At 33.0% G+C, this 25,074-nt stretch overlaps 1 protein-coding gene across 1 annotated transcript; it reads right to left on the bottom strand.

Annotated features, from left to right (window-relative positions):
* Window positions 1-22,250: 22,250 nt before the first annotated feature.
* LOC131629340 (polyphenol oxidase A1, chloroplastic-like) lies at window positions 22,251-24,207 on the bottom strand. Its single transcript, XM_058900126.1, has one exon. It carries the CDS (start codon window positions 24,179-24,181, stop codon window positions 22,382-22,384), a length of 1,800 nt encoding a protein of 599 aa, XP_058756109.1. The 5' UTR covers window positions 24,182-24,207; the 3' UTR covers window positions 22,251-22,381.
* Between the last annotated feature and the right edge of the window lie 867 nt (window positions 24,208-25,074).

Genomic DNA, 25,074 nt, shown 5'->3' on the forward strand with positions numbered 1-25,074 from the left:
ATATGAAAACATGTCGAAACACACATCAAAACAAACGACAAACACACACGAGTAAACGCGCAAAAGAAAAAAAACACACTGGAAGCGAGCCAAAATACAATCATGAAGGATATAAAATTCAGTAAGATAAAACAATCCACAAGAAAGTACATTTTATAAGCTTTCCAACGATATAAAGGTTTTTTAAATTACATGAACTTCAAAGAATTTATACTCTTGTGTCTCTAAGTTTCCCTATTAGGATTGCCTCTTTTTCCTCTGTCTTTCTTACTACATTCTAAAAGTTGTTCTTACATTAACGATAAAGATACATGTTTATAATTACTGAAATCCAATCAGTCTGTAACAATCTCAAAACACGACCCATTGACGAATAAATCCAAAATCAATGATCAAGTATAATACTTGCAAAGCTCCTGAATCGGACTCACTATCTATTAGACCTAACTAACCGTCAATTGCGCACCGATGAAACTCCTTCGTTGTTGTCAACCAATATATGGTGCCACTTTCTACTACTATCAGCCATACTTTGGGGTCACCTACCTCCGGCATTGTGGCTCATGTGTCCTCTGTTGACTTTCCCACTACTTTCTAGCAATTTTTAAACATATTTTCTTTCGTTGTCAGTAGAAATTTTAAAACATATTTATGTCATAAATATTAATGAAAAAATAGTTTTTGATATATAAATAAAATTATTTTATTTAGTAAATTTTTTATAGGTTTTTTTGAGATGTATATGAAACATTATATATTTTTGTTACGGACTCCGAAACTACTTAAAAGATTCGAATATAATTCCACTTGACTAATTCTTCATATGTGTCTATGATATATGGTCCGTAGCTAAAAAAGAAAATTAAATTTTTTTATTTTTTTTTGGTACGTGTATATTGAGAATGGACCATAAGAGAAAGACGTGACAAAACCTTTTGTTGACAGTTAGCAAATTTGAATCAAATTTATTGTTGATGCATATGGATGGAAATATTAACAATATCGTATGCATTTTCATTACCACTTATTATATGTCGTATGTGTTTGGTACCCAAAGTCCAAAATACATACCAAAATGGTAAAGTTTACGTAGAGAAATCCAAATACATGACAATGTAGTGGCTAGATAGCTAGGCTGGCTGTAAATGGAAGTTAGAAAGATATTTTGCATGGTTATCTGATTTATTTGATTGATATTGATGTGGTGGTTATGAAATAACATATGTGGTGGTTAAGAAATAATAGTAACATATAACATGTGATGTGATGGATAATTCTCTCCAAAGTGAGCCATTCATTAGGTAAGGTCGGATACACGGATTAAGTGTTTTATTAAAGACTACGCTTTTATGCAAATCTTAAATCTTGAGATTTTTTTAACAATTTTTCTTATAAAAAATATTAAGAACACTCTAACATCTGATAGTTGAGTTAGTGAGCAATAGCACAAACAAAACTACAAATTTTTTTATTTATATATATATATATATATGAGGAGGGATCAAATTACACCAATATGTTACACTTATAGTTACACTCATTAATAACCTTTGATTTTATTTTAATCCAATGGTAAAAAATGTCTAATTAGTGACTCACCATTCTTACTTAAAATAGTTTGATTCTATTTTTGGTAATCAATAATTCTGATTTTATCAAATTATAATTTATTTATTTTATTATAAAACTAATTAGAACTCTCCTAATTTTCTAACAATTATAGTAATAAGTTTTTAAATTAATCATTATTAAAATTCATATATTTTTAAGAAACATTAAAAAGAATAAGTGAATAGAATATAATTTTATAAAATTGATGAAAAATATTAATTTTGTTACTAAGAAATATAAAGGTTCACGTTTTTTAATATTAATGACAATCACATGATTTTTGCTAATATTCTCAAAATAAGTTATTTTTACGATTTCTTTATAAAACTATAATTTTTTAATTAAAACAATTTGTATTCTTAATCTTAAACAAATTTCACTATTTTTTAAAATAAATTTGTATTTGATCCACAGCTAAATTATTATGTTCTAATTAATTATTATTTAGTTTTTTGTATTTTTATAGATATTTTGAGTATTATTTTGTATAATATTTAAAAATGAAACAATTTTATTTGTTATATTAAGCGAGTATAATATGATTTAGGTTAAAGAAAAAATATATAATTTATTTTAAAGAAAAAATAATACTATGTTCGTTTAATGCAAATAATAGAATTGTTTTACTTTTAAATACAATACAAAGCAATACTCAAAATATGTATAAAAAATACAAAAATCTAAATAATAAATAATTAGTACATAATAATTTAATTGTGAATCAAATACAATTTTATTTTAAAAAATAGTAAAATTTGTTTAAAATTAAGAATACAAGGTTTTTTTTAAATAAATTGTAGTTTTATAAAGAAATGATAAAAATAGATTATTTTAAGAATATTAAAAACTTATTACTATAATTGTTAGAAAATTAGGAGAGTTATAATTAATTTTATAAGAAAAAAATAAATTTTAATTTGATAAAATCAGAATTATTGATTACCAAAAATAGAATCAAACTATTTTAAGTAAGAATCATGAGTCACTAATTAGATATTTTTAACCATTGGATTAAAATAAAATTAAAGGTTATTGATGAGTGTAACTATAAGTGTAACATATTGGTGTAATTTGATCCCTCCTCATATATATATATATATATATATATATATATATATATATATATATATATATATATATTTCAAGTACACAATAATTTCTTCATTTATTTTATGAATGAATGCATAATAATTAGGGATGGCAATTTGGCCCATCCCTAGTGGGTACCCACAAAAAACCCCATATCGGGTAGGGTAAATACCCATAAAAATGGGTATTGGCACGGGCACGGGTAACTACCCCTTAAAATATGCGGGTATGGGTGCGGGCACGGGTACCTTTCTACCCAACCCGCCCCATACCCACACTACATATTTTTATAATGTCATTTATATTATTATATAAAAATGCATGATTCTAATTTTTTTTTAAAATATATCGCTATTAAATCATTACACATTTTAATAAAAGTGTTTATTTTGTTTCTTAACTCAACAATAACATACATAATTTTTTTAATATTGTTAAAAAGACTTAAATTATATGATATTTTGTAATTAAACGATTTAATTTTACTATAAATGCGGGTAAACGAGTACGGGTATGGGCATTGAGGTACCCACAGGGTACGGGTACGGGCATGAATATTGATGCCCACGCGGGTTTGGGCTCGGGTACGGGTATTTTTTTAAACTGCGGGTATGGGGACGGGTACTATAGTACCCTGCCCAAACCCTGCCCATTGCCATCCCTAATAATAATGTATGTATGTTGGTATTGAAAATACTGTTTATATGGTAGTTGTAAGTAAATGTGCTGTGAATTTATTTTGATTGTTTAGTTTAATTTTATTTATTATTTACTCTAAATATGCTATTTATAGATTATTAGGTAATGAATATTTTCTGTAAATATGTTATTAGTATTAGGTGATGTTAGTAGGCACAAATTAATTTTTTACTTTTAAAAATTAGTATATATTGTTATGAAACTATATATATAAAATAAGATATATTTTAAATAATATTTATATAGATATATAATAATTTTTTAAAAAAAATTGTGTATATATTAAGTTTATTAAAAAATAATATATATTTAAAACATTTATATATTGTTTTTATAATAGTTATATGGGAATTAAAATTACAATTTTAATATATACTTTTACTTAAAAACATATTTATTTAAATAACATATGGTTATAAAATTTTATATATAGTTTAAATTTTATATATTAAGTGTAAAATTAGAAATATTAATTTGATCAGTAAGCAAAAATACATATTTAGTTAAATAAATTTAGTTAAAAATAGATTTAGTTGAAAAGTAGATTTAATTATTTTCTTAGTTAAGAAATTTATATATATATATATATATATATATATATATATATATATATATATATATATATATATATATATATATATATATTTAATAAAAAAACACAAATTAAAAGATTAGTTAAAATTTTTTTTTTATGATATTTTATAAGTTGCTAAGGGTTACTCCTCATAAATTTTAAATTAATATGCAACCTAGCCAGGTGTTTAGCTCCTAGCAAAAAGTCTTTCTGGTTTGCTAGCTAGAGGTTTAACCTCTGAAAAAATATGTCACACCACCAATTTGTTATAGTGTTGACTACTAGTTGCTTCGTCTGTGTGCTAGTTAAGTAGTCTATTTGTTTATAGTATTTTTCGAGAAGTTAATCTCACAACATATTTGTGAGGGGTTAATCCCCCAACAAAAAAGTTAGAATGTCGTCTATAGCGAGGTGGTTTGACCCCTTACAAAATTTGACTTTGTAAGGTGGTCTTTGGCATTGCGAGCAGTTTATCCGTGACAATAAACGAGTTTTTGTATATAGTACTCTCATTACTACATAATCTACGAGTCTTCTCTGTACATGTCTAAAACACCTTAGTCTATTTACACCATCTTTTCTATTATAGACGTTATCCCGATACTCTCTATAATATTATCATTTCTAATTTTACCATGTCGAGTCTTACCATACATCTAGCGCAACATCCTCATTTCCAATACATTTTTTTATTCTCATGTTGATTCTTAATCGTCCAATATTTTGTTTTGTAAAAAAATCGTAGGTCTTGTCGCAGACCGATAAAACTTTTCCTTCTACTTGAGCGATACATTTGCATCACATAAAACATTTGACGTCTTTCTCCATTTCAATCGTACAACTTGAATTCGATGATTTACATCCCTTTCTATTTCTCCATTATTTTGTATTACGGACCCAAGATATTTAAACCATGTGACTTGAGGGATAATATGGTCTATAGGTTTCCCCTATAGAGTAGAAATGCTTATTCTTTTGATGAACTTACATTCCATATACTCCGTCTCCAAGTTTCCCACCTCTCAATTAAATCCCCCTTCGAATCTACAAGAAGGACTATATCATTAACAAAAATCATACATCTTAGTGCTAACTTTTGGATGTGTTCCGTGAGTACATCCAAAATTAAGGAAAAATGGTAGGGGCTTAAGGTTAAACCTTAATGAAAGCCAATTGTAATGGGAAAATGGTCTCTCTCTCTCCATGATGTGTCCAAACACTAGTCGATACCTCTTCATACATATTGTCAATGACTTCTTAGGGCTACAGACTAAACTTAGTCCTTTAAAAAATACAATCAGATTTACAATACAAAGTTTGTGTGTTTACAATAATGCTTCTTAACAAGCAAATACACAATGTGATAGTCAGACTTTACACTTAAAAGGAATATACAATGAAAATCTCTAAGTGTAGTGAGTGTTGTATGATATCTCTCTTTTCTTTTTCTCCTTCTTTCTTATCATTTCACACAGATTGAAATTTTGGTATGACAGAACCCGGATGTCGTATATGATATTGAGACATCTGGTATGTTATAAAAGCTGTAATGGTAGGATAAGATGATCTTCAATTTTGGTTCAACACTAGTATGCTAAAAGATCATAAGAATACTGGAACCATTTTGTAGCAATCTGCCCTAAAAAATTAGACTTTTAGAGTCACCACCTATTCAACCAGGGCGAATAGGAAACCCTATGCAGTTATGAGATTCGAGGTAAGATTATTATAATCAGGTCAAGGGAAGGTGTTAGGCACCCTTAACCCTTTCCTAAGGTTGGCATCTAAGGTTTGTAGCTTAAGAGCGTTGTGAGGTTTATGGCTAAAATATTTAAGGCTAATAGCTAAAGAAATGAAAAGGGCGAAAAGTGAGGTTTGAATGAATTGAGGTTTAGGGGAAAGGGACTCGCCTTGTTACCAAGTGCCTACGTATCTCCTTAGGGAGAATCAGAGTCAACGTAGTTCGGGGCAGGGTTGTACGCCTTAGAATTGATTATGAAGTTGTTTTGGGTATTTTGAGTTACCTTATCGTAGTTTTGAAATGCGAAGTTCGCAAGGTATTTTGAATTACCTTATCGTAGTTTTGAAAATCGCAGTATTGAAGAGATGAATCTTGAGTGTTTTAAATGGCGTACAACCCTGGTTTAACCGTTAGTTGCGATGATCAATAGATTTGATCATTATAGTTAACGGATTAGATAAAGTATTGCTAACCATTCTGACCGATAGATTCGATCGTCACGAATAGCAAATGGGTGTGTTTTAAATAATTATTAATTTATCGTTATCCCTCATAATCAATAGGTTTGATTATTACACGATAACGAATTGAGTATGCTAATCATCGTAACCAATAAATTTGGTTAAAACCATTTAGCAAAATAAATGTATTTTATTATTTTATTTCTCACCAATGCGACTATTAGATATAATCGGATCGAAGAGAAAATTGATAAATTAATCAAGAATTAATATTTTTGCCAAATGGCCAGTGGGATTGGGCAAACCCTAGTGCATTGATAAATTTCCAGGGTTTTGTGATCTTTTAATGGTTTAAACCTGATTAAATAAATTAGATCGAATAATCGAAATTGGGAAATATTATAATCCTAAACCCTAATCATTAGCCTAATCCTAATCCTAATTATATTATTAAATGTAATTTTTAAAATTAAATCATATAAAAATATTAAGTTTTAATTATTAACTATATAAATAATATATAAAAGAAAATAAAAGAATAATAAAACCTGGGTACTGATCATGTGTGGTGCACTTTTGAAGATCCATGGTGCGTCCCCAGTCCTGTATGCGTTGGATTCAATATTGGCTTGATCTGATGGCAGTAAATGCGAAGATTCACCATGGGCACGCGTACGCGCGTAACACTGGATCTGCAAATGGAAATTTGGAAAAAATAGTGTAGAAAGCGAGGATCGAACCCCTCCCCTCATACTCATACGATGCGCTGCCTTTCCACTAAGGCGTTTCGTTTTCGCTGTCAATAGAAGTCGCAATATATATAATATACAAAACATTATTAATAATAATAAAAAAATTTCAAACTGGACGCGCGCTCCCCCTCTTTCTTCTTCTTCGCGAATTTTCTTTGGAAACAACACAGGCTTTAGGCCACGGTTTCTGCGTGTTGCTATAGCATGGCCATGGTCCAAACTGCAAATTAGCATCAATAAATACACAAAAATAACCCAGATCAATTATAGCAAACCTTACGAATCCATTGGGCTCTTTTATTTGGCTTAATTTTTCCTTAAACTGAAAACCCCAATTTGAAGCCTTCAAATCCTAGCAATGGTGAATTCTTTAACCTGTAACCAAAATACAATTGAACGACACCAGTAGCTTGTAAACCAGATTCTAAACATAAACACATATTCAAATACGATTCACGATGTATGTATGAGCGAATTCGAATCAAAACAGAATGGATACAAAACGTGGGTTGAGGACACGCTTCAGCACGTTCTGATTGATGAAGACAACATAATGACGCCCAGAAAACTCCAAAGGATCGAATGGTATGCTGCGTTTGGCTCGAATCAAGCTCTGATTCAATCTGCTACCTTGCTTAATCACATGGTTTTTCAACGCAAGGATACACTCTCTGCAGCCACAAAAAACCTCCCTCTTGCGTATGAATGGTCTGAATATATATATGGAGAGAACTCTAGGTCAACAAAATTGGATCAAATCTTGTTGATTTTGGATATTGATACTTGATTGAAAATCAAATGCAAACTTTCCAATTTTGTTTTGTTTTTTTTTTAATCAAGCCAATCTTCTTTCTTTCAATTTCTCACGCCTCATTGCCACTTCAAAACTGAATCTTTTTGGTCTCTAGTGAAAAATATTGTTTGTGATTTAATCCATTTATATTATATTATTTTTATTATTATTTTTTTAAAAAATAATTTATTCAATATTTAAATGAATGAAAATTCAAATAAACTCAAATAAATATATTAAAAATAATGGACTCAAAGGCCTTCTTCTAATATCATGGGCATGTTTTAGAAACCAAGTGATGGACCCATTTAGTCAAAAAACCTCCAAATTACTCGAATTAACCCTTGCATTTTTTCATAAATTTTGCCAACTTTAGCGAGTCATAACTCTCTCAATTTTTATTATATGGGAGAGTTCTAGGACTTTTTGGAAAGCTCAAAGAGTCCTCTAAATACTCCTTTTGGCTTCATCTCCATTGAAGTTTCCATGTTCATGTATGCTTCATTTGAAAAAGACGATTTTTGATTGACTTATAAAAGGACCTGTAATGTATTGGACCATATCTCTTGAATGAAGCATTTCTGGCCTTGGTATGTGAGAGGAAAAGTTGTAGAGAATCCAATTTCCTTTAGAATAGGCTTTGGTTGGGAAATTTTTGATGCTCCATGTGGAAGTTATGACCAGTCAAAGTTGAGTTGACTTTCTCCTATAAAAAACCCTAATTTGAACCTTTTGAATTTGTTCATTTCTGAGTTTTTGTTAATGGATCATGATCAACCTTTGATCAAATGATGGATATACCCCCAAATACTTGATGTTGACAAATTTTTTTTGAAGTTTGACTGTATTTTGACTATAGTTGACTTTTAGGTCAACATAGTCGATTATTGATCATCTGAGCCATTGAGTGAGCAATCCTTGGAATTGAAGCTTGACTTTTGACATAGAGATGCTTTGAGACATATGAGACACCTTGAGATCCATTTGAGACCTCAGAGATTCAAATTCCTTTGATAAAATGCAAACCCTAGTTTTGGAGATCTTGGATTAGGAGGAGCTTTATCTGATAGAACCATGAGTGCTCTTGGGAAATTGAGGAACCTTTGATCGAATATAAGAGGGCAAATTTTGGGGTATGACACATTTATGCATAATGATAGCTCAGTTATCACAAACAAGTTTTGATATGGGGTGGTTTTGTAAAAGCACAAGCTATGGAAGTATTCCCTGATGTCGTACTAGATGTTACGACATCTTATACCAGATTAATAAACCAGTGCAGAAAATAAATAACACACAGAATTGTTTACCCAGTTCAGCATACAACAACGCCTACTCTGGGGGCTTCCAAGCCAGGAATGAGACTCACTATCAGTAGTCTTAATTTGAAGTTGAACTTCTCCATTCACAACTTCTCACTTAAACCCTACCCAATGCAATCTCTACCTAGGTTCGTCCTAGATATGGAATATCTCCATTCCACTCCCTATCACCTCAATGATGTTGTACAGTCTTCCTACCCAAGGATCTGTACCCACAAACTTAGCACCTAGATTATAATCACAATTCAAGCACAATTTTAAATACCTATAATGGAGTTGCTTACAAGCTTTCTACAAGAACAAAACTGCACTCATTGCTTCAAAGCTTTTGAGTAAGTAAAATTCTCTTGCCTACAGGCTTCGAGGCACAAATCAATGACCATCCCACATTCCGGGTGGTTCACTTACATGGCTAACCCTAAAGACTACATCTTTCTAAAACCGGCTAGCTCACTAAACTAGGTTACAAAGCTTCCTATTTATAACCTATTCCCAACTGGACTTGGGCCTTCAATCACAGACTTATTTGCTGTTACAAATCAACAAAAAACTTCTGCTAAAAGAAAGGTCTTCAATCATAAGTTTCCTAAATTATCTCCATAATTAGAAACTGCATAATCTTCAATATAATGACTTGATTCTCTTGACCTTTAAACCTGCGCCACATATGATTTGCATAATATTCCATAGAATATTTTGCATCTGTTGAGTACATACTGAATCTTCATATTCCAGCTCAGCAGGTGCGATATCATGAGTTTCTGCATATGATATCTCATAAGACATGTTGTCACAGAACATGTCTCAACATTCCATAGAACATCTTGTTATTGTACATGTTTTTTACCTGTTTATATTTGCAAGTTCTATATATCCTATTACATATTGCTGCTACTACGTTTTAGCCAAACATAAATGCCAATCACATAATTCAGAGAATAAACAATCTCTCGTTTTGGCTTATTTTGGCTAAAACTGCACATATAATTATAATTACATTCAAACTTAATTTGCAGCAAAACATAAACTAAAAACTTAAGAAACACATGCCTTTCACATCTTTGACAGTCTTCACATATTCTTTAATCTTCTCTGTCTTCACATATTCTTTTGACAGGAATGCCTAAAAAATACCTCTCCCCCCCTTTTTAGCCATAATATGGCAAACGGAACATCCATGTCATAACATCCTTTTCGACATCTGCAGTATCTGCATCGGCATCTGTGGAGTACACACAATGTGAGGTACACACATTATGCCGTACACGAGGAAGAAGAAAGGAGAGACTTTCCCATAGCACAAAAACCCGTTCTTGTCACTGAAGACCAATGGTGGAATAAGAGAAATCTTAATTACTCGTTGAGGAGCATAAGAGGAAACTAAAGATCAAAGCCTCCACCACTTCTCGTAACTCAGAACATAAATCACAATTGTGTTCATAACCCAAATCATAAATCACAACAACAACAGTTCCAACTGTATGCATGACAGTACATATGATTGGACACGTTTTGACGACCTCAAATAAGAGCTCATGACTGAAAAATTTAGCATCACCAGCCCTGTTTCTCTTTTTCTGGCCAAAACTTGGCATAGCAACCCATCACAATACCTGACCCAGACACAGCTTATCCATACACAAACAAATGACATATTGGCTGTTATAGGTGATACATAATTATGTTGTGACTGAAGAGGAGAGATGACACCATTATATAGTCATTTGGAATCATAGAAATTAACGATGGTCTTGGTCTTGGTCAAAGGCGTTATTTAGGAAACATAGCCTAAAGCAATTACACTTTTCAAAGCGGTTTTTGACTGTTTCTTTTGGAAGGATTTATTTCAAAAACCAACGCATGCACAATTATCAATTACAATTTACACATTCTACTGATGTGTATAGATTGTATCAAAAAATATTTCCTTGTTTGGCTCAATGGATAATTATGTCCTCAAACATGTCCTGACATCCTGTCAGACATTGCCTTAAACCACCTTTTCAAAACTCTGCACACAGACCAAGCCACATCAAATAGACTTGAGGAAAAATCCTATCAACTAAATTAATAACCGCCCAATAAGTCTACTAACTCCCCATGTCATAGACACAGTACTCCTGCTGCTCGTAACCACTTAAACAAAAAATAAAATCCACATGTAAACTCAACCCCATAGTCCCAAACCTCTTCATAGGCTGATATCAGTAATGATGTTTACGAAATTAATTAAGACATCTCCAGCATTTACCTCAGAACCTATCAAATTTGGTTCTGGTATCATCATCCAAGGGACTTATATTCATAGAAGTCCAAACACAACTCCCGAATTATAGAACAGGATCTCAAGAGATCTTATCTTCACCAGCTACCAGACATCAGTACATACTTTAAGAAAAATAAACTCTCAAAACATTTTCTGAAGACAAATGTTTAAAAAAATTGCATCCAATCAACTTACACCCACTAAGTCTACCGTCAGAGTTTTTGTAACTAATACACATGCATAATTTCTAATAAATACTTAGCTTGAATCACGGTGTTTATCACATCATTGGATAAGAACTGCCTTCTCACACTAGGTAGGACATTGATCTCATGTCTTTCTTCTTCACACATGTGGTGCTTGCTGAAACAGCCAATACGTTCTAAATTAGGTTAGTGGCTTGACCTTAAACTCAGCTCTAGAGAACACACACTTCCTTAGCTGAACAAGCTGAGTTGATGTTTTGACATCTGATACAACATCATCCACTCTTACTATGGTTCTGGGGGAATATCCATAGTAGCACATATATACCTTCTTGTGCGTAATCAGGGCATTAAGCCAAGTAGAAGTCTTTTTGAACAGGGTTACCAACACTCTTTTTATTAACGACAACGACACCTCATGAAAAATTCTAAAGATGTTAATTACGTGTAGTTGGAGCACCAATCTCCCTTAATATTGTCCTCAGACAATTTAGCTCAAGTAGGGATCAACTTCTTCTCTTCTAGTTTCAAGATTACTGCACTTTCATTAAATAGATCCAATTTAAGTGTTAAGACGTTATGAATGATACTTTTTGCACAAATACAACCATGAGTAGTTTTAAATGCATTAGCAACACAACCATTAGTTGTGGCATAAATAGGATACACAACCATCAGTAGTTGTGATCGGAGTAGGATAACAATCAGTAGTTATCCGGTATCATTATTATTCCAACCATCAGTAGTTGTAGTCATTGACATAATCATTAAAAGTTGATTTATTGGTGAAAACAACACAAATGAAGTAGACTTGCATAAATTTGAAACAATCAATAGTTATTGTTAGATTCCAAAAGTACCATCAAGATAGTATCTTTCGATTACATCATGGTTGAATATTTCAACTGTGAAATCCAAGAGTGAGTAGCAACTCTCATCCCATGATCTTCAAACACAACCTCCTAGACCGAGGAAGTTCACCCTTTGAGATGATGTCCTGACATCAGATAAGACATCAATCTCACTCCTATGGAGTTTGCCACTAGCTATGATTCTCAAACTTCAGCAGTTGATTAAATATGCAGATAGACCATCAACAGCTGAGACCACATCCTAAAGGGGCTTCTTTAAAAACACAAAATGAGAAGATTCCTTCAACCAATTAGCCCACACAAAAACTAAGATTCTATTCCCAGAAAACATCTTAGAAACGTAGCTTAGATGCCTCCTCTTCCAGACCAGAAGTAGGTTCCAAACATATGTGCTCACACCTTTGTTTGACACCCAAAGCATCTGTGAAACAGCACGAATCACCTCATCTGCTGTTATGATCTCTACACATTCACCTGGAACACAAAACTCAGCTTGGTTCTAAAACCATCTTTGCTTCCAGAAATAAGACAACAGACCCTTGATCATCAAAGGATCAAGACCACATATACCAAGCTCTAGTTTCCACAAAAACAAAGAGTTACAACGAATGCATATGCTCCATACACCAGTTGAGGAGACCATACTCAAATACTAACATATGAACTATGGTTAACAGAGATACCATGCCGCAGAATACAACTAAAATTCATCCTCAATAAACCACAGGCCTAACACAATACCCTTTACACAAACATATCATTTCAGGTGCAATAGGTTGGGTTTGAAAATAAATCAAACTCCAAACAATATTAGCTCACCAACATAGCTACTTCCTTGGCATACACCAACAGGCAGGTTTCATTCTTACCCTGTCATGAATGGTCTATCCTCCCACTTCTAGGGACCATTCAACCAATCATATGAGCCCTCCTTGTTCATATGGCTTGACCAATTTTCACCTTAAGCAGATTTTTCAACTAAGTCTGCTCCATCCATTACACAAGGATCTCCTTTAATCCTTATGAAATACAATGGGATAACTGACTTTTTGAAATGTGCAGATAGCAAGACTCGTCACCAAATTTTATTTTATCCAATTAGAAAAGGCAAAAAGAACAGGAAAGACCTTTTTAAAGATTTTGAGTTCGGGGGGTAGGTTATACAAAGGGAAGGTATGAACACCCTTTATATCCATGGTTATCCATGGGCTCTTAATTTCTTAGCTGACTTTGTTTGTTTGAAATGTTTGAAAAAGTGTCATGTGTGTTTAGAAAAACCATTTGTTTCAAAAATGTCTGAAAATACAATATTTTAAAAAACGGGGTGCAAAAAGTATTTGAAGTTGAATTGTTGTGAGCAAGCGTTTAAGAACTACCTACCCTAAGTTTGTAAGGTCTATCTTGTTCTTTTCCTTTCGTTAAGGGAAAGAGACTATCCGCACCATTAGTTAGTGGGAAGTCCTTTCTTTGGATGTAAAGGGCATCGGAAAGTCATCGAATAGTCATAGGGGCTATCCATACCATAAAGAGGGTAGGAAGTCCTATGCATTGAATGTGAATAGTCATAAAAGGCAACAAGTAAGGATACCTTAGCATTCGAAGGGGCTGTCATCATTTAATCGAGGGACGAGATCATTTATATCGCAGGCAGCATCGAAGGGATCATGATCTTTAAATCAGAGGGACTATGATGATTTAAATCGGAGGCAACATTTGCTAAGGTATCCTTACGCTCGAGGGACTTGACTATTATTCGTCGAAAGGTAACATAAGAGAGGATTACCCTAAAGGTGAGTGTGTGAATTGTGTTAGATTCGGATATAATTCTTGAATTCAGGTTAGTTAGTGTTAGATTTTAGTCTTTCCATGCAATCCTATTACTAGCAGTTAATATATTTACAGAAAGTAAATTACGGAAAAGTAAAGGTTCCTACGTTATTACATGGCTTCGGGGATTAGGGATACATAACCAAGGAAATCGGGGGAGTACGAAAAGTTAAAAGTGCGGAAAGTAAAAACTACGCTATTACAAAATGCCATTTGCGACCTATACATCAATTTCTAGAATTTAAATGTGAACAAAACAAGTTTAAACGATAAATAAAAAAACATGCGACAATCATTGAGAAGAAGGCGGGGAGAAGAATCTAAGAATCGAGCGTTAAAAGGGATTAGGGTTAAAAGGTAGAAACCTAACTAATCATTAATTAATCAAACTTAAAAGTATAAATTAATTATTTAGTTAAACCCTAAATCTAAATTAATTAATTATTGATTAAAAACCTAATGAAGCAAATTAATTAAATTAATTATCTTGGCTAAAGAAAAAAACTTAATTAACCTAATAAATTAGATCGGCTGAAAAACCTAATTAATCTAATTAATTAAAAATGGCTAAAAAACCTAATTAATCTAAATAATTAAATTGCTAAAAATCTAATTAATCTAATTAATTATTTTGGTAAAAAATTAATTGGCTTAAAATCCTAAACCTAAGTGTTAATTATTAATGGGTAATTAAAGAAAAGCTGGTGTTAAGGTATATAAATCATAAAGAAATCATGAAGAAAAAATTAAAGTGGTCTTGGTCAGGTTTGAATTGGCGTTTTGTTGGTTACCAATGCACACTACTTCCATCTGAACTGCACGCCTTTGGTGTTATTAGACTCACAAACAATCCCTAAATGAAAAACAAGAAGAAAAAAACGTTAATTAAAAGAATAAATCAATGCGTGGGTCCCGCTTTCTTTTGACCAGCCAATCGGAAGTGGTCTGGAAAGTCTGACTCTTTGACCAACCACTCAAACTTTTCCACACATTGCTGGCATAATTGTCTTCATTGCCCAAACCTGCACACAAATTAGCTACTAAACGACTTTTATTTTGCTACGATTTAGCCACAAAGAAATCGTAGCTAATACTGCAAAAATCCAAAACCTGCAAATACGAGTCAAACGCAAAATTCAACCGTCCAGATCTACTAATTGGAGGGTTACGAGTTTAATGGTGCCCTCTTTTTGGTCTGTAGTGGCCTAGATCATGCAAACCGAAGCACCACAACTCCATGCCTTAGCCATGGCGTTTCAAGATGTAGACTCCAAAGCTTCAACCTAATTACTCAAATCCCTTCTAAACACCATCAGGAACATGTTAGTAGCATTAGTTTGCATTGAAAGACATTAAATAATAAATAAAGCATTCATTTTGTGCATTATGGGACGTGGTTGAGGGCTCAGTCTTACTCTTTGTCGTCCCAGGAGGAGATTAAAAGGATTTGTTTGGCTTGATAACAGCTGCAACTAGGAAAACAAAATTTTCTTCATTAGAGATTTTTTGTAAATTTAGAGGCGCTTGAGAGGTTAGGGTTCATGGCTGCCAGTATTTTTTCGTCCCCTTGTGATCTGAGTTTGTAGAATATATATATAGAGAGGATGGGATTAGGTCAAGAAGTTTGGAAGGAATCAATTATTTTGATTGAAAAATATTTGATTTTTCTTTTGCACAAAGACTTTCTATTTTTGAATCCAATTCTATTTCCTAAATATTCTTCACGTGTTATTGGCCTTAGGATGTTGATTTGGATCTGAATAAGTGAATGAGAATGATTCATAGAATATTCTTTCATTTAATTATGATTTTATTTGGATTAAATTGATTTTAAATGAATAAAATAAAAAATAATTGAAATAAAACCATAAAATAAATAAAGATTGACTCATGGGCCTCTTACAAACTTGGTATCACATGGGAAAACCCAAAAGTCAAAGCCCAATACTCAAAAGTATGAATTACTCATTTAGGGTTTCACGCATTTTCCAAATTTCACCCAACTTCTGTCAAGCATAACTCATTTAATTTTTATCATATGACAATGATCTTGTACTTTTTGGAAAGTCCAAGATGCCCCCTACAACCCACTTTAGGACATTTTTTTTTGCATTTGGAGATTTTATCTTGATGATATTGGTCCTGACAAAAAATAGCTTTTTGTTGACTTTTAAAAGGACCTGTAATGTTTTGGCTCATATCTCTCAAATGATGCATTTGTTGGTCTTGGGTCCAACATCAAAGTTGTAGAGAATTGAATTTCCTTGAGAATGAGCTTTGGTTGGGGAATTTCTAATAAAGTATGTGAGAGTTATGACTAGTCAAAGTTCAGTTGACTTTTCATTCAAAACGGTAATTTTAGCAACTATGAGTTTTGTTGATTTCTGAGTTTTTCTTGATGAATCATGATCAACCCTTGATCAAATGATGATTTTGACCAAAAATCATGAGTTTTGACTGTAAGTTGACCATAGTTGACTTTTAACCTAGCATAGTCGACTGTTGCCCATTTGGGCATTTGACTGAGCAATCTTGAGCCATGAGGCTTGAAACTTGACATGGTGAGGCTTTGAAGCATATGAGAAAGTATGAAGACCATTTGAGGCATTAGAACTTGATTTTCCCTTGAGCAATTTTTTTTAATATTTAATTACATAATTCCTTTTTTAACTATTTCTTTTATTAGCTATTGATTAATTATTTTTCTAAAAATCATATTTACTAATAATAAGGTTTTATTGTGGTAATTATTTTTTTAATCGAACGCCCAATTTTTTTAATAATTGCATCAATAATTGTTTTAATCAATTAGTTAATTAGGATTTAAACCAATAATTAATTAAAGTTCTGATAAATAGTTGATTCCCACACTAATCCTATTTTCCGTTCCTGTTTTTTTCAGGTTTATCAAAACTTCGACGTTGGTCCTGGTTGTTATTTATTTAAATATTTTTTTCGGAATGTAATAGTTAAATAGGATTTTAGTTTCCGTCTTTACTTTCCGCATATCCCCCTACAGGTGTTTATTGTAAATCCCCCATCCCTAAACTTGTAACAGCGTAGGTCTTTACTTTCCGCACTTTAATTCCTGCACAATATTTATTGCGTGGTTAGTAAAATAGGGAGTGGCAAGAATAATAACTGGACGTAGCTCACTAACGCAAGATAAATATAGTAGAATACAATCACATGATTGATGCACACACCCACCTCTAGGGTAACTCCTCTCACCGTTGCCTTTCGATCAGAATAGTCAAGTCCCTTCGAGCGTAGGGACTCCTTAGCCTGTTGCCTTCGATAAAATCATCATAGTCCCTCAATATAAAGATCATAGTCCCTTCGAGTTGCCTACGATAAATATGATCTCGTCCCTCGATGTTGCCTCGATAAATGATGATCGTCCCTTCGAATGCTAAGGAGTCTTTACATGTTGCCTAAATGACTATTATATCCTTCCCTTAGACTACCAGCCCTCTTTATGGTAGGGACAGTATTGTGGAGAACGATTATTCTCGATGACCCTTCGATGACCCACACATCCAATTGAAAGACTTCCTGCCCTCTCATGGTATGGATAGACCCTTTCGCCCGAAAGACTTAAAGAACAAGAAAGACAAACTTAGGGTAGGTAGTTCTCAATTGCTTGCTTACATTCAAATCAAACTTTCAAACGCTTTTCACACCTCCTTTTCAAAACAATTTCCAAAAGGCTACACTTATTTACAAGCTAAAGTCCTTATTCAAATCTTTCCAATTCACACACGACACTCTTTCAAACAATTCAAACAAACAAGTGAGCTAAGCAATTAAGAGCCCATGGATAACCATGGATACAAAGGGTGCTTACACTTTCCCTTTGTATAACTTACCCCCCAAACTCAAAATCTTTTTAAAAGGTCTTTTCCTGTTCTTTTAGCCTTTCTATATATTGGATAAAATAAAAGTCGGTGGCGACTCTTGCTATCCGCACATTTCAAAAAGTCAGTTCTCCCACCGTATTACAGAAGGAATCAATTATTTTGATTGAAAAATATTTGATTTTTCTTTTGCACGAAGACTTTCTATTTTCGAATCCAATTCTATTTCCTACATATTCTTCACGTGTTATTGGCCTTAGGATGAGATTTGGATATGAATAAGTGAATGAGAATGATTCATAGAATATTCTTTCATTTAATTATGATTTTATTTGGATTAAATTTATTTTAAATGAATAAAATCAAAAATAATTGAAATAAAACCATAAAATAAATAAAGATTGACTCATGGGCCTCTTACAAACTTGGTATCACGTAGGAAAACCCAAAAGTCAAAGCCCAATACTCAAAAGTATGAATTACTCATTTAGGGTTTCATGCATTTTCCAAATTTCACCCAACTTATGTCAATCATAACTCATTTAATTTTTATCACATGACAATGATCTTATAGTTTTTGGAAAACCCAAGATGCCCCCTACAAACCACTTTAGGACATTTTTTTTTTGCATTTGGAGATTTTATCTTGATGATATTGGTCCTGACAAAAAATAGCTTTTTGTTGACTTTTAAAAGGACCTGTAATGTTTTGGCTCATATCTCTCAAATGATGCATTTGTTGGTCTTGGGCCCAACATCAAAGTTGTAGATAATTAAATTTTCTTGAGAAAGAGCTTTGGTTGGGGAATTTCTGATAAAGTATATGAGAGTTATGACTGGTCAAAGTTCAATTGACTTTTCATTCAAAACCCTAATTTTAGCAACCATGAGTTTTGTTGATTTCCGAGCTTTTCTTGATGAATCATGATCAAATGATGATGTTGACAAAAAATCAGGAGTTTTGACTGTATGTTGACCATAGTTGACTTTTAACCTAGCATAGTCGTTCACACGGTAAGTGCTTGGTAGCTTCGTCGGTTGCTTTGTCATCGTGTTGATGGCGCTCTACTGCTGGCTGTTTGTGAATTTGTTGTACGAAAATAAAGATGATGCTGATAGTTGAAGCGTTGAATGACCGTTGATGCGTGGCTGAATTTTGATGTGTTGATGATGATCACGGATCATTGATGAACACGATTGTTGAGGATGCATCGAACAAGAACCCAGGTCGTGACGCATTGAAGGATGATGACTCGGTTGCGAAGCTGTGTTGAATCAGTTTTACTCTGCTTCTGAGTTACAACATTGTTTTCGTTGCGTGACGTCGACTCGGAATCGTTGTTGAAGGCTTGATGGTAGCTCGAAGGATTCAATTTCGTGTCGGCAAATCCAATCTCCCTCAGTGAATTTCCAGTTCAAGAATTTTCTGTGATTTTACGTTCCAGAATTTTCTCCCTCCCTTTCTGTGCGATGTTGGTCTACTTTTGTAATGCCGAATTAGGTCTTGAAAATTAATTCCGGATTGAATATTATTAAATGCTGATTGAGTGAGATTGAGGATGGTTGAGATTTGTTATGGTTTTTGTTTTGATTTTGTTTTTGGGAAGGTAAATGATGAATATTTGATAGCGTATTAAGAGGAATTTGATTTGCTTTTTCTGCTGCAGTTTTGGGACTCCGTATGTTACGATTCCATCATGAAGGAGAGATTTGGAAAGTTTTGATGAAGATCCAATTTTTTTATTTGATGTACCTCTGATGATAATTTTACAGATGAAATATTTGGACACACCTTCTCAGTCTACCACTTTGGACCGAAAAAATGTGTCGATCTCTTTTTTTTATTTGATTTTTGATTTTGTTAATAACAATATCATGACAATCTATAATAATACCTATAACAATCTACTAAAATAAAAATTAGTTCCTAATATAATGAAAACTAACAAAAATTCTACTTTCTAACATAAATTTTTTTATTTTTAAATAATATGATAAAGATGATTATAATAAAAACCATAGAAATCCACCTAATATGAAAAAATAGCAAAACTAATTTCAAAAATTAAAATAATCTAAACTATAGAAATTTAATATAAAAAATATAATAATAACAATACATAATTTAAAAAACTAATTAGTAAAAGAAAAAATGACAAAGTAATAATAAGAGAAAAAGTCAAAATAATGAAGATTGTGGGATTCAAACTCAAGTCCTCCCATATCTACATTCCTTATCCTTATCTTGTTATCCATTGGGCCGGTGCATTTATTTGAAATAAAATGACATTTACAAATATATGAGGGCAAATTTTGGGGTACAACAGTAGAGGATAAGGCTGATTGTCCATCCCTCGAGTTGGGCCTAGGTCGGGCATTCCCTTTTGTAGTAGTGTTGTTCTGAAGCAGTTTGGCGAGGTTGAAGGGGTCATCATTTTGATGAATGTTGTTGTTGTTGCTGACCATGATGATCAAATATTGAACTGAGTTGCTTTGATCTTATTGCTCGGAAAAGATAGGGAAGCAAAAGGTTCCCGCAGTCGACACCACTAATATCACCTGATCAGAAGGATCGTCAAGGTCTGCAACGTGTTGGACTTCTGTGAACTGGGGGTGTACCTGCAAGGTACTCCGATGCTAAAGTGAGAAGAGAGAGCAATCAGAGTGCAAGTACAAGGTAAGAGTGGGAATGAATGAAGTTACCTGACCCTCTAGTGAAAGAAGTTATTTATAGCCCCCAACGTTGGGCCAAAATCTCCATCTTGAACTGGATGCCCAGGCCCAAAATGGAGACTTCTAGGATTCTACGTGTGTAGTGGAGACCAGCACGTGGTCTCTATTCTAGGTCAACCATTCCGAAGTTTCATGGGAGACACAGTCTTCTCGGAAGCGCGTGGACTCCGTCTTATTTGGAGGATTGAGGGCGAATGAACCCTATGAGGAGGAGGGTCCTCGAAGAGAAGGGGTAGATAGAGGTGCTTGCTGGGGGCGCCCGTTCAAAGCTCTCTTTCTCTGTAATCTTGATCGGTCCACATCCTTGCCCGAGGAGCTTGTGGGTTTGCTAGGTTTACCCAGAGTGAGTTGTGCCCGGTGTACGGGCAGGTATAGACCATGGTGACGAAGAGCTCGGTTGGGCCTTCTCTTGGGTCAGGAAGGATTTGGGCCTCATGCTGTGTTTGGGCCACGCGTCCGGCCAGTCCAGAACAATAATTACAAGAATATTCTAACAAATATTCTATTATTACTAACCTAACAAAAATGTTGTTTGTTTAAGTTAGAGAAACTTTCATATACAAAGTATTTCATTCTAACTTTTTTTTTTAATAAAGAGGGCCGAAGTCCAAAAGAAGAAAAAACTACTTGGAATCAACCTAGGGAAAGAAACCCCTAAAAAATCGTCCTCTAAAAAAGTACTAAGAAAGTTAGGAGCAACAGAAAAATTAATATAATTGTCGTGTATCTTGCAGCCTTCGTTAGCTCTGTCTAATTTAGATATGGGTCTTCTCTAATAGAAATTTTTTTGTTTAAAAAAATATAAAAAAAATATTAATTTTGCTCGAATTTTTTCTAAATAAATTTTTTTCATTATTTTCTATTTTTGATTCACCCAATAATTAAAAAAAAAGTAGTATTATTTATTATGAAATAAATTTGAAAAAAAAGAAAAGTCATTATTATAGATTTAATTTAATTTTCATTTTAGTAAAAATCATGAAATTGTGAGATAATAATAAATGGTTGAAATTTATTCTTATTTTTTTTATTTTTATGTTTTCTTAGACATAATTTTCATTAAAGGAAACTGTCGAGCAGTACACATTTGTCTTTAGCTGCTTAGCACAGTTTTCTTAAAACTTTTGTAATCAAAAAAAAGTTTTCTTAAAACTTCAGATTTAAAAATATAAATCATGATTATTAAAATAAAAATTTTGAAAAATTTATGTATCATAAATTTTATTATATGAAATGCTATGCTTACACTAATTTATAATGTTGTTGCCTATTTACACCGTACATTATTTTGAAAATGACTCATAGTCCAAATTTCAATGCACAGATAATAATAAATAAAAAAAATGCATGTTGGGTATTTATACATGGTGTATATGTCAAAATTGAGTGTAAGTTTAGCGTATCTCTTTTATTATTCTAAAACATGAGCATAAAATAAAAACAAATATTACACAACAAAATATAATAAAATATATACATACGAAACACAATAAAAATATCAGATAGAATCACCATAAACACACGATATATTCTTTTTCTCAGAAATAATATATATCTTCACACGTGTGGTAGAAACTTTCAATCTTCAAGCTCTATCTTGATGTTCTTGATTTTGACAAGTCCTTTCCCACATCTTGGAACCAAAGTAACCACAACACTATCATCTCCATCAACATCCAAATCTTCTAACAAATCAGTTAATCCAAGTCTCAAACAACTATTAATCTTCTTCTTCTTGTGTCCATGTGAAGAATGAGGCACATTCACAAAGCTTCCAGCAAACTCAGTATTCCCTGGCCCAATCACCTTATCATCTTCATCATTGATGAAAACATCAAACTTGATTGCTATATTCTTCTCAAACTCTATCCCTTCAATCAACAAAACCTCTTCCTCTTCTTCCTTCTCTTTCTTACTCCTTGATTTCTTTGGCCTCTTCACAATAGCACTCACAACATCATCCAAAACCAATGGAAACTTAACATAGTTTCTTGAATTAACCTCAGCTGCATGTGCTTCACCAATAGTACTAAATAGTTTTCCTTGTGCAACTTGCACCTTTTTTTGTGCTCTTTTTGGAGTAGGTTTAGCATTTAGCCATGGAATTTCAACATCTTGATAAACATAACCTAGGTTTTTTGAGTCAAGACAATCCTTAACCTTAACCCTAACAAGATTCTTGTTCTCATCATAGAAAAGAAACCCTGATTCTAACCAATCTTTGTCATTGAAGTCTTTTCTTTTCCCACCAAGTGTTTTCCATATAGACCAAAACCTATCAATATTTGAATGGTGAGAGAAAAAAATTGGATCTCTTGCAGCTGCATAGAAAGTTCCCATGTTCTCAAAGTTAGGTTGAGTATTGTCACCACTCCATCTATGAACTGGTCCATGTGGAACATTCTCTAATGATCCCGCGCCGGGATCGGATTCATCGCCGGCACGATAAGTGTTTCCAAGGAAGAGTTTTGAGGTTTTTCCATTGGAAACAACTTGTCTATACACTATAGTAAGGTTGTTGGAGATTTGTTCACTTGCATCAACATCACCATCGACATCGTTAAAGTCTAAGTCTATGAGTGTTGGAGGTTGATGACTCGCGTTTCGGAGTTTGTCATAAAGAGGTGATGTACTGTCAGTGTAAATAGAGGGAAACTGCATGCCATCTGGAGCATCGTAGTTCCAGAATGGTAATGCAAAGGTTGGATCATTGATCAAACTACCCAAGATTCTTTCATAGAAATAAAGATACCATCTATGAAAAGGAAAAAAGAGCCAAGAGTTATGAACTTGAAGATCAAGGTTAGGGAAACCAACTTGGGAATAAGCACCATCACAATAAGCACAATGGATATTAGCTTGTTGTGTGAAGCTACGTGGATCATTGGAAGGCAAGGCTTTCATGAGTTGAATGGCTTTTTTGTATTTTGCTAGATATTCATCATTGACTAAGTGAGCTGCTTGTCTTACTCTCAAGGCTTGATTTGAAGAAGGGATTTTGAAATCAATGATTTTTGTAGAATTTGGTGGACAACAATTGATATTATTGGGTGTAGCACCTAAGGGTAGGTCAGGTGGACCACATGTGGAAAGGTCAGGTGGAGATATGGGAGAAGCTAGGGCAAAAGGGTTAGTGGCAAAAGTACCATAAAGTCCTCCAAGGCCAATAAGGACATCTCTCCTATGTCCTACAATGTTTGGTAGTTCTTGTTCTTCTTTAGGGTTCTTTCGGTTACTATTTTTGCCATTGCATGTGATCACTTGGCGTTTGGATAATTTACTATGTTTAGAATATTTGTGCAATGGAAACAATGAAGAAGGAGAAATGTTTGAGTTGGAAGAGATAACATTGAAGGAAAAAGGTGTGATAGATGCCATGGTTTTTTGGTTATGATATGATTTAATTTAAGACAAGTTTATAGTCCTTTTATAGAGAACTAATGAAGACATTTCTTACATATTTTACGTGTATATATTGTTGATGGACCATAAAATAAATTAATATAATGTGGACATAAACGTCGTTTTGTTGACATTTAGTAAATTTTTATTGGAATTTTTTTTGTTTTACATTTTGAATAGTAGGGTAATAGCGTATGCATTTTGAGTTCTACAATGTTTGGCACCTAAGAGATACTTATTGAGAGAATTCATAAAAAAAATTTACGTAAAGTCAAAAAATGTGGTTAGTAGGCTATGAATATTGAAAATTTATAATTAAGGAAATGAGAAAAATCTTTTGTATGCCTATATGATTTTTTTCTCAAAATAGTTTTTTCTTTCTTTTCTTAAAGTCTTTCTTTTCGTTGGCCTCTTTTTGTTGTTATGTTACTGGCTTTTGTTTGTGTTATTAGACTCATATATCAAGCCCATGATCTATCTGAAGAAAAGGATTATCCCAAGAAGAGTCTTACTAAGTTAATGGAAGATTATGGCTATGTGGACAATGGAGATCTCTTAGATACCAATCCTCCAAAGCAAAAGAAATGTCACATCCAAACCCGCCTATTTTTTGAGATGACCACCATGGAAAATAAGTGAGACTTTTATAATGATGATGTATTCTTTTATGAAATTTTGAATACTTGACATTTACTCATAAAGTTGTTCTGTCTGTACTTAACATGATTTGTGGAGGATTCCACAATGGATGACAGCTCGTGGTACCAAAGGGGTGTAATAGTAAGTGTGCTATTTTACACCACAGGCAAAGGTTTGTAGTGAAAAAATCAGATAGCGCGCTATATTTTACCACGGTTGGAAATTCTAAC

This window comes from Vicia villosa, unplaced genomic scaffold, assembly GCF_029867415.1.
Source record: "Vicia villosa cultivar HV-30 ecotype Madison, WI unplaced genomic scaffold, Vvil1.0 ctg.000559F_1_1, whole genome shotgun sequence".
Classification (NCBI taxonomy): domain Eukaryota; kingdom Viridiplantae; phylum Streptophyta; class Magnoliopsida; order Fabales; family Fabaceae; genus Vicia; species Vicia villosa.